Genomic DNA, 11,457 nt, shown 5'->3' on the forward strand with positions numbered 1-11,457 from the left:
TTCCTCTTGTACAGCGCCATATTATCCCTATCTGCAAATTTGGGAACTAATTTTTTTTTTTTTTTTTTTTGTTCACGGCATCCTTCTCCCCATGACTTGAATAGTTTACTTACTAATTTTGGTGGCATTCCGCTTATAACTTACAGCTACAGAGCGCTCTGAATAGGGATTCTTTAATTATAGCCACCCTGTACTTCCTCACAGAACAAAGGAGCAGAATCTTGTACTCTTGTTTTAGATTCTTCATGACCTTGGCAGCATAACCGCTTATGAATATGCGGTCCTTCTGATTTAGTCTGCAGTAATCAACTAGCAAAATGGAAGTGTAAGATTTAATAAGTATTAGTGCAAAGAAAATTACGCATCACTCTCTTCAAGATATCACGGAGCAATGACCTTAGTAAATGGACGTTAGGCATAACATATAAAAGGAACAAGCAAAATACTTTATTCAAGCCAGAAGAGAGGAACATGAACAGATTTCCGCACATTCCTTGGGCTGTTTACAGCTACTTGTATATTTATCAATGATATGATGAAGGTATATCAGGCTTAGTGTCGAAGTTTGCGGATGATACAAAGGTTGGCAGGGTTGTTAATGACAGTGTGCTACTGTAACAGGATCTAGAAAATTTGGGAAGATAGGCTGAGAAGTGGCAACTGAAGTTTAACATTGACAAATGCAAAGTACTGCATATGGGTAGATGTAACCCCAGAGGAACGTACCAACTGTGCGGTACTGCACTTAAGGTGGTAGAAAATGAAAAGACCTGGGAGTAATTGTGCAGTCAGATATGAAGTTTTCTGAGCAATGCAGACAAGCTGCCAGGGCAGGTCATGGGGTTTTGTCAATGATATACAGGAATTTTGCTAGCAGAGAAAAGGAGGTGATTGTCCCTGTGTAGGCAATGGTCAGGCCACGCCTTGGGTACTGCGTACAGGTCTGGAGGTCTCATTTTAGGAAGGATGTAGATTTGCTTGAGCGTGTACAGAGAAGGGCAACAAGATTGGCGAGGGGAATGAAGGGATCCTTTTACCAAGAGGTGCTTAAGTTCTGCAAATTACAGCGACTGGAGACTAGGCACCTGCAAGGTGATCTGATTGAGGTGTATAAGGCTTTGAATGGGTTGAGCACGCTGAATTCTGATGGGATTGTTTCATTGTTCAGATTACGAACCTAAGGGGGCATAAATTCAAATTGAGGAAAGACAGATGTAGAATAGATGTGCGGAAATTTGCCTTTAGCCAGCGGGTGGTTAATTGCTGGAACAAACTTCCATCTGTCGTTGTGGAAATTGATAGGTTAAATAAAATTAAGGAGGAACTGGACAAACATTTAGAGGGAATGGTTGTGTAAAAATTTTTTTTTGGCTGATGCTGCATAAGCTCATACGCTTGCTTTCTTGCATCACATGCCGCCATTACTACTACTACTTTCACAGAAGTTTGTGATTCAGAATTTATTTTCCTTGAGTTCATAAATTGGTCTTCTTCAACATTTCTTCTGGATCATCAACTAGATTTGGTCGCGAATCAATGCTCATATAGATTTTCGCACCACTAGACTTGTCATGGGTTGGGCCGCTCCACTGGTATAACAGTGGAAACCACTGACGAGTTTGTTGTTATTTGGTTTTTGCGAGCATTAGCAACTAAGGCCATATTGCTCCGGGGACATGCGGTGGTCATTCCCTGACCTTTCCGCATCCTCCGTATTTGGTGGTCACGGGCTCGAACCCCGGTCTAATCAAGAAGCGTGTGCTACGCACTGCTGCTCCTGCCCACTTGGCTACGGAGGCGCCTGACAATGGTTGAAACTGTTTCAATCCGTCTTGAATTTTAGTACTTCTTTTTCTATGTCCATCAAATATTCATCCACTTCCAGAGGAAGACATGAAGCCTCCTTTTGAGCACACAAATTAATCAGATTGTTTGTTTGTTTGGGAATTTTTTAAGCGCATGGGCGTCTATGGCCATAATGCGCCAAAATTAATCAGATGGCAAAGACCGCCCATCACAATCTACTCTTTTAATACCCTTTCCACTCCAATTATTAGGCATACCATAACAGTGGATTATCAAAGAGGCAGTTTTTTTTTATTACATAAGTTTAACACATTAATGATAAGTATCAATAATTAATAAAATATAATTTCCTTAAAAGTAGTGAAATGTGAAATATCTGTTTAACATAGCGAGTTTCGCAAATTATGAACTTCGTAATTTCGTGGAGCATAGAAAAACAGAACGAATTTGATACTGTATTTTATATCACATGAATATTTCATTAATAATTAATGGGGATCAACAGGAATCAAATGTCTTCACTTGGAGAGCAAGAGAAATAGAAAGGATATGATGCGTCATTATAGTGTTTGTAAACTGCGCCTATTCTTTGGTCGAATTTCCTGTTTTCTGGACTAAATGCCCGAGTTTCCGGGAGAAAATCACCTACTCTCGCCTGAGACCCCCCACTAGCTCAAGCCAAAAATTCGAAAAAAAGACCATAAAAATTTCTGGCGTCACTGACGAGATTCAAATCCAGGCCTTTTCCACCCGGTGTGGGGAGGGTGGTCGGTGATTATATCGGCTGTGCTACCATGAGGGCAAGAGGGGGGGGAAGAGGATATTACTCCCATTAAAAAGTTAAAATACGTAATTAAAAAGTTAAAATACGCCCTGAGCAAGATATTTTGTATACAGTTAAAGACTGCTTTGTACAAGTGTTTAAATATACATATTTTAAAAAGGCTGCCCAGCTTCTTGCTCTTTATGTAATTATACTTCAGAGGGGAACTGGATTCTTCGAAGAAAGAGATTTTTAAAACTGCTGTTGTCGTTTACTTCCTTTGACTAATTTTTGAAGTGACTAATTTTTGAAGGTCATTCGAGTATGCTAAGTTAAAACGATTTTATTTTTAATATGTGCAGTCACTTGAGAAGACCAGCAGTAGTCCAAAAACCACAGTTTTGGCCTTTTGTCCAAAGGCGAAGAGTCTCGCCTACGCTGAAGTTTCCTAGAAAAGTATTATCATACTTTGTAAAGCTCCCGTGAAGGAAAGTTTATAGAGTCGTAGGTCTGGGACTTTGTTACATCTGAATGCCTACAGCAGGGTGCCACGGTTTCGAATACCGATCGACTCATGCGTGTGTAAAGATGACGTAACTGCAAAGCTCGGGTCACTCTTAGAACAAATCAAACAAATAAAGAAGTAAACGAAATCCGAGAATTTAGTGGAAGTGCAGAACACAACGTGAATTCACGTCGCATTTTTATATATTTGCGGACGCTAGACAAAATATACACACACTGCAGGGGTAATCTGAGGCAAAATTTTCTAATAACGATGCTCGAAATAATAAATTCAAAGGCTATTTTTCATAGTCTGAAAGTAGCATGTACTGTCGTCTAAAGCAACAACCACACACAAGCACCTGATTTCAAAAAATAATGTAATTAATACAACAGAACTTTGTCTAAATAAATACATGTCACACCAGGGTCACCAGGAATATTAACCCACGCAATTCACTAACATAAGACAAGTGTATTAGTTAGTTCGTGAATTGCGCGTGTTCTCTCTCTCTCTCTCTCTCTCTCTCTCTCTCTCTGGTTGATTTGCCTGTTTTGCTGAATGAAAAACCTGAGTTTCCAGGGGGGGGGGGGGGTGAACTTGCTATCTACGCCTGAGACTGACTAACTCAGGCATGGAATGAAAAAGCCCATAAAAATTCTTCGCGTCACTGATGGGATTTTAACCCGGGTCTTTTCCACCCAGTGTGAGAAGGACGGTGACAGTGCCACTGTGTGCTATCCGTGCAGTTCTGGACTCCAGAAAACTGTGTAATGTCATATATTCGGCCCTGAGTGAATTTAGATATCGTCCGCCACCTCGCTTAATGATCAGATAATTTCAGACAAGTGGGAATTTTGGTTTATCCTCCTAGGATTATAACTAAAGCATCCACCTAGTTCTGAAAAGCCCCACTCCCAATTGATGGTGGGTGATAAAAATCGTGGAGTCTAATAGGCTATTGATTGATTGTTTTAGGCATATCAGCAATTGAAGACATATTGCGCCGTATACAATGTCTATATATGGCGAAATGGAAGAAAAACCATGCTACCCCCACCTTAGACCGACTGACTCAGCCATTGTGAAAAATAACCACAAAAATCCCCGCGTCGTTGACAGAATTTGAACTCAGGTCTTTTCCACCCAGTGAGGGGAGGAGGGTGATTATACCAACTGTGCCATGCACAAGGGTAAGATAGGTAAAATAACAGCGCAGAACAACAGTGGTGCAAAAGAATATCTCAGAACACAAATCAGAATCCGTCGGACCCCATCACTGATGGGGTATAACAGCAAATAGCCTCTTGTTAGCTAAAGACAAACAGCTTCGGGAACTCTGGGCACGGGACCAGAGACAATGAACATTTTCGGAATGGAAAAGGGTCGCCTGTTCCAACGAATCCCGGTTCCACTTGTTCCGTAGGACGGATATGGAGACAGCAGCATGAATCAATGGATTCACCATGCCAGGTGTTAACATGTAGGAAAGAGATGGAAATATGATGGTATGGGAGTGTTTTCCTTACACACGTGAGGTTCCCTGATACAGATAGTTCAACCCCTGTTGTCAATCAGAAGTGTCCGTTCATAATGCCCACACTTTATCTATTTGGTAATGGCTACCTCCAACAGGATAATAGGCCATGTTACAAGGCGCAGGTGGTTCGGGAATGATTTCAAGAGCATGAAGGCGACTTGACCATGTGTCATTGGCCTGCTCAGTTTTCGAATCTCAACCCGATTGAGCTTGTTTGTTTATTTATTAAACACCAAAGCAACTAAGGTTATGAGGCGTCAGTATAGAGTGTAGAGTGCGTTTAGTGTCACACGGCACCAGGGGTTCCCCCCATCTCCGCGTAGTATACATTGTGGGTGTGAAACAGAACACTGTCAATGCCAGAGGTTTAAAAGTGTGTGGATTTTGTACATACCCTTCTAGCCTACTTGCTGTACAGGGGGTGAACCTTGTGTTAATAAACTGATAGTAAATAAAAAAATAAAAATATGTAGTGTCGTGTCCCGTTGTTTCTCTAGTCATTTAGCCGCTGGGCCCCTAATGGGACCGAACGTTGTCCACACTCTATCCCGTGGAGGCAAACCAGGTACACCCAGTATAGTTATATTTACTCTGGCAGTTCCTGCCACCTAATTTCCTGAGATTTCAGTGGCTAGGATCTGAAAAAAAAATTGGGGGGGGGGGGGGGGGGGTTAACGCTCGAGGTTAGATTAGGCCGAAATGGTTTGATGAGAGTGAGGTTAAATTTGGACGAAAGTTAGTAATTTAGCTACGTTAAGTTCGGGGCGTACACTGTCGGTCTAGTTAGAGTGGGGGAAAGGGATACCAAAGGCTGGGGGGCACAGAAAGAAGTACAGGGACAATAGAGTAGGCATCCTTGAAGTGGTCAGTGGGGACGAGCCCCACCAGGCGAAATAGGAGGCAGGGGAGGGCGCGAGAACCCGTCCCCTCTGCCAAGGGGAATGGGGTGAACAGAGAGCCAGGAAAGGGTGCCCACTTCAGATCGCCTTAAGGCGCTGCAGGTCAGCACAGTCGAAAAACCAGTCAAAGCATTTTTTTTTTTCTCTCTCTCTCTCTCTCTCTCTCTCTCTCTCCTTTTTTTCCTTCTATCTAAAATCCTACTTCAATTTAAAAAAAAAAAAAAAAACAGGCGTCAGTATATTGAGCATGGTTTCTAGTCAATTTTCTTGTTTGTTGGACTAAAAAACCAAATTTCCGGAGGAAAAAACCAATCCCTCGCTTGAGATTGCCTAACTCAACCACGATGTGAAAAAAAACCCCAAAAAAACTATACAATTTCTTCACGTCATTGACGAGATTAGAACTTGAGCCTTTTCTACCCGATGTGGGCAGGACGGCGCTGATAGGCACCGTGGCACCGAGAGGAGCCTTCCTCAGTAACACGAAACACATTACCATTATGTTTTATGTATTTTTTTGGATTGAGACTTCCAGAATTCATTTTTTGAGAATAAAAGCCAGTAGAATTCCGTCTATATCTTCAACACCCAATGCCCCTGATTTTTTTTTTTTTTTTTTCGCCCTGCGAATCGCTCGGCCTTTGCCTAAAATCTCCGTCATTTCAAAACCTCATTAGCATATTTCAGCACATAATAAAATTTGAAATACAAAAGATATTTATTAACATCTTTTATAGGTCACGAAACAACTGAGATTTTTTAATTTTTTTCACCATAGAAAATTAAAAATGAAAGGGAAAGGACCAAACTAAAAATATAAAAATGGCAGGCATCACCGATGAATTTCATGATTTTTAGGTGTTACTACCAAATTTTATTTATGCAATCCCTGCGTAACTTCAGTCATAAAATAAGTTTATTTAAATGAAAGCATTTATTTAAATTTGTTGACTGTAATATTTTTCATTATTTTCTGATTCACTCAGAACTTAATTGTCCTAAAGAAGTTTTCATTTGGACAATATGCCTTTCCCCGACGAGTAGCATCCAGAAGTCTTTCTTTGGATACAATGTAATACTTCGTAAACTAGCATTTGAATCGAATGTTTTCAACATAACAACCAGTTGACGAATGTCTATAAGTCACTCCTGAAGAGCACAAGTAGCAAAATTAGGTTATTCAGGGTTCTAAGTGCAACATCTGTCAGAGCGTCTTGCATTCTACGGACACAACTGTATTGCTTCAGCAACTGTGGACTTCGGGATGTGCGCTTTAATAATGCAGCAAACTAAGCAGTAAGCGTTCACTTCTGCGAAAACACACACACACACACACAAAGGGAGGAAGTCGTGTACTACTCCCTCCCCAAAACCCTATAAAAGAAATAGGGGAAAAAATTATCTGCACTACTGTTCGAATATTCCAAACATGAATATATTTCAAACTATGAAACAAAATTTTTGTTTATAATTTCGTTACACCACCCTATGCTTAACATTACTTAAATACAAAATATACATATATGATTAAATGAGCTACTTAATAAATGAGCATTAAAATTACACTAAAACCTCCTACTAATATTGAGCACAGTGGCGTAAAATTGTAATACAAAAAATCCTTAGTGAGTTCAGGCGATGGGGAAGAGGTGAGGAAGACTGCCCAACGAGGCCTAGCGGTTAAAATCATTTTCGATATTTATAGAGTCCCACAGTCGAAATCGCGTTTATTGATTTGAGCATTATATACGAGGGCTGCGAATATAAATCATCAACAAGGAAGGGGGAAATCGCTTCGATAAATGTTGCCTGATATGACATTTGTGTCTTATCTAGGGAGGACCTTAAACATTAGTTCAACTCCTCCTTTTTACTCTATGACTTACAAAACTCTGTAAAATAGCCAGAAATGAGTGTAAAGTTATGACTGTGCAGTGTGTTGTATTTGTTTCTGGCCATTTTCCTTCTACTATCGCCAGGAAGGCTGCTTCCCAGTGCCTGACACGACACTGCATACACAGGCATATTTATACCACTCATTCCACTACTTCAGTGGTTCGTGCAATTTGGAGTCATTTTTCAGCTGAAAACCGCCTCTCTTTCTCTCTCTCTCTCTTAACCATTCCTGTCAGAAACAACTTGACTTCGACGGGCTTCAATCCCAAATCTTCAGTTAAAATTAACCCCCCACCCCACCGAACATGTAAGAATTCCTTTGCTATCCATGTACAAAGCACAGAATAAATTTTGTTGATTAATTTTTGAACGAAAATCGGAAAGATAACGATCAAAATTTATCAAGCGAAGCAACTAGCATTCGGAGATATAACAATGAATCATGTCCAAGTTTTGAGGTGGTACCGACATTTTAAGTGAGGTGAATGCAATTCTGGACGCCCATCATCCAATAGAAATCAGTCAGTGGCTGAAATGTGTAAAGGGCAACGCGATTGGTGAGGGGAACAAAGGGATGTTCTTATCAAGAAAGGCTTCAGTTCTGCCAATTGCAGCGTCTGGAGGATAGGCACCTGCGAGGTGATTTGATTGAGGTGTTTAAACACTTCAATCAGGTCTCCTTGCAGGTGCCTAGTTTACAGACGACGCAATATGCAGAACTGGAGTATTTTTTGGAAGAGCAGTGGCAGTTTCAGATAGGGACTAAGCCTCCCCCCCCCTTACGACGAAAATAAAGGCTTTTTACTGATACGTGATGATTAAAGCTTAAAGACGCCCAGAACACTGCTTTACCCCTCCCTTTAATTGCTTTAGTCCCCCCCCCTTAGGCGCCTCCGTAGCCAGGTGGGAAGGAGCAGCAGTGCGTAGCACACGCTTCTTGATTAGACCGGGGTTCGAGCCCGTCACCACCAAATACGGATGATGCGGAAAGGTCAGGGAATGACCACCGCATATCCCGGAGCAATATGGCCTTAGTTGCTAATGCTCCTAAAAACCAAACAACAAACAAACCCCCCCCCCCCTTTTCCTTCAGAATCCCCAATAACCTCCTCACTGTACTCAATAAAATTTTGCAGGAAAGACGGCTCCTTGTAGAGCACAATGGTCTCTCAATCTTTTACTGTCTTCAGAGGAGTTCCACAGGGTGGCATCGTCGGCAGCACTGTTTGTAGCTGCTTTGGAACCTCTGTTGGCAAATTTCCAAAACATGATATTGTACGCTGACGATCTGAAGCTCTTCATTCATTCGGATCAGCCAAAACAAGTACTCTCAGTCCAAAGAGCTGCAACGAAACAAATCTCTGAGATAAACACCTTTCTTCGATACATTGGACTCGAGTTAAATACCGAAAAATCTGCCCGGATGACGTTTACAAAGAGGAAAAGAATAAACCCAATGCACGTCTCTATAAATGGACATCAGATAGAACTTGTCAACTCCCACAGGCGCCTCTGTTTGGTCTGGGATTCGAACCTGTCTTTTCTGGAGCACTTCAAGGAATCAAGAAACAAATTCTACGCAGCCCTTTGGTCTGTCCGACAGGAACTGGTTGGTTACGGCTATAACAAAACAACTAGAATTGTCCATGTCCAAACTTCTGTTGTACCAGTGGCTCTCTAAGCATCGGAAATCTGGTTCTCCACCTTTCCAACCTACCTACAGCAGTTTTTAGGGCTTGAGTATTGGCTTCCACGATTCCTCAATAGGACTTCAGGACATCCAGTCAAATTAATTACAGCAGGTTAAGACAGAATATCTTCAAGATAAATGCTCTAATACATTCAGCATCCCTCCAAGAAGGGTTCTGGGGCGCCTTAACATCTCTAGGGCTATGCAACATTCACTGCATGGAAACAAATGGACCCCTTGGAAACAAATCATTACCACTCTCAATATAATTACTCTCTCCAAACTTATTTTGGGTAGACTAGATTCTCCCAACGTCGATAGCTTCATCATCCTGCCCAGGGATAACAGAAGAATAACTTAACCACCAAACATTTATGATCCGACCTGCTCTCAACAGGTTTCTCCGTAGCCAGGTGGGAAGGAACAGCAGTGCGTAGCACACGCTTCTTGATTAGACCGGGGTTCGAGCCCGTCACCACCAAATACGGAGGATGCGGAAAGGTCAGGGAATGACCACCGCATATCCTGGAGCAATATGGCCTTAGTTGCTAATGCTCCTAAAAACCAAACAAACAAACAAACAGCTCTCAACCAAATCAGCTTGCTCAGTTCCCAGAAAACACGACTGGACTCCTGAACGACCTAAATATTAATCCCGAGGCGATTTGCATGGACAAGGCCAACAGATCAAAAGTTTTGATCTGTAGGCCTTGTCCATAATATCAGGCATATAATTGAATCATATTGGAGCATTTATCTTGAAGATATTCTGTCTTAACCTGCTGTAATTAATTTGACTGGATCTCCGTATCTTTTATATTACTCAATGTATATATTGTTTTAATCTGTTATAGTTGTGTTTACTCTCCTAGCAATATTTGATGTTTAAAGGTGGCTGTAACTTTTCCTTTACCTGAATAAATAATAATAATAAAATCCTAGAAAACCCTGGATAAGCGTATCCTTTAGTGTCCTTGGCTAATCGTGTTGTCGCCTATGCACCTGCTCCAACAAGATCTACATCCTAAAATAAGGCTTTCGGACCTGTATCCAAATATTCACGATTTTTTTTTTTTTTTTTTCCCTCTTGAATACAGTAGTGGGAACAGATATCCTCCATTCTACAGAACGTCAAATATATCTGCCAGTTTTCTCCAAACATCAATCCTGTATATAAGGCACACTGTTCAGTATATATATATATATATATATATATATATATATATAATTAAAAATTTATACACGCACACTGAAAGGTATCATGCGATCTGCTTTAATTAAAGTCACTTTACATTTCGTTAAAAATAATCTTAGTTAAAGATCATTTAATATCAGTGAAGACTGGTAAAAACATGTTTTTTATATTAAAAATGTTGTGCTTTTTTTTCAAGAACGTTTAATTTTGTGTGTGTGTGTATTGTTTATTTTATATATTATAAAAATCATCACAAACAATTTTTTGTTTATGTTTTTTATAATATCAGGCATATAAATGGGTTCTAATGATTAATACGTCCACTGCCAGAAAAATAATTGATCATAATAGTGCGACGTTGTTAAAACATCTTCGGATTAATAAAGAAAATAAAGCGCTCTTTTTTTCTCAATGACATTATTTAATTTTTTCTCGAAAATGTTTTAATATATCTTTATAAATTATGAGAAATATGTTTAGTGCGCGCAAAGCCAGGTGAATGGTAAATAAGCCTTGCCCTGTGCTTCCATATTTAAATTCGGGTATGGTGTAGTACAGTACATGTTCAAATAAATATATTGTTTATTATTTATAAATTTAGTTAAAGTAAATATAGTCATATAACCATATTACGCATCTTTTAAAACTCTTTTATCGTGTTTATTTTGCTTTTTTATTTTTTAATTTATTTTGGTCTTATAAAATAACGCGCCTCATAAAGTAACGCATCGTTGCTTCTATTTCGTAAATTAATGCTGCGCTACAAAACAATAATAATTTAATTAAAACAACAAAATAAAGCTTACCCTCTTTTCAGATGTAACTAGTAAATGCACTATAGAATACGGACTACTTAGAAAATTATAACAAATTCTCACTTTCACTGACATACAATAAACGAATCACAACACCGAGAACACTGCCTCGCTGACTTGAAGAAACTACACAGTCTAAACAAGCGCACAGAATACACATTTGCTTTACCTCCGGCGGAAGTGTGAAGGCGGGACTAGGTAAGCCAATCACAAACGAGAGTGCTATTCCATTACTTTGCTAGGGAAAAAAAAAAAAAAAAAAAAAAATAGAATTGCAATGTACCGAAAAATTAAGGTTTTTTGTTTTTATTATTTTTTTAAGTAAGTCAAGTAAGGCAGAAAATATTT

At 39.8% G+C, this 11,457-nt stretch overlaps 1 protein-coding gene across 1 annotated transcript in view; it reads right to left on the minus strand.

Annotated features, from left to right (window-relative positions):
* insc (spindle orientation adaptor protein inscuteable) overlaps window positions 1-11,217 on the minus strand; it is a 270,540-nt gene extending 259,323 nt beyond the window's left edge. Inside the window, exon 1 of the mRNA XM_090387321.1 lies at window positions 11,101-11,217. Coding sequence (XP_090243447.1) covers window positions 11,101-11,184 — 84 coding nt within the window. The 5' untranslated portion in view covers window positions 11,185-11,217. The remainder of the gene's footprint in view (window positions 1-11,100) is intronic.
* Between the last annotated feature and the right edge of the window lie 240 nt (window positions 11,218-11,457).

Source organism: Mastigoproctus giganteus, chromosome 13, assembly GCF_048544385.1.
Source record: "Mastigoproctus giganteus isolate SK-2022 chromosome 13, ASM4854438v1, whole genome shotgun sequence".
Taxonomy (NCBI): domain Eukaryota; kingdom Metazoa; phylum Arthropoda; class Arachnida; order Uropygi; family Thelyphonidae; genus Mastigoproctus; species Mastigoproctus giganteus.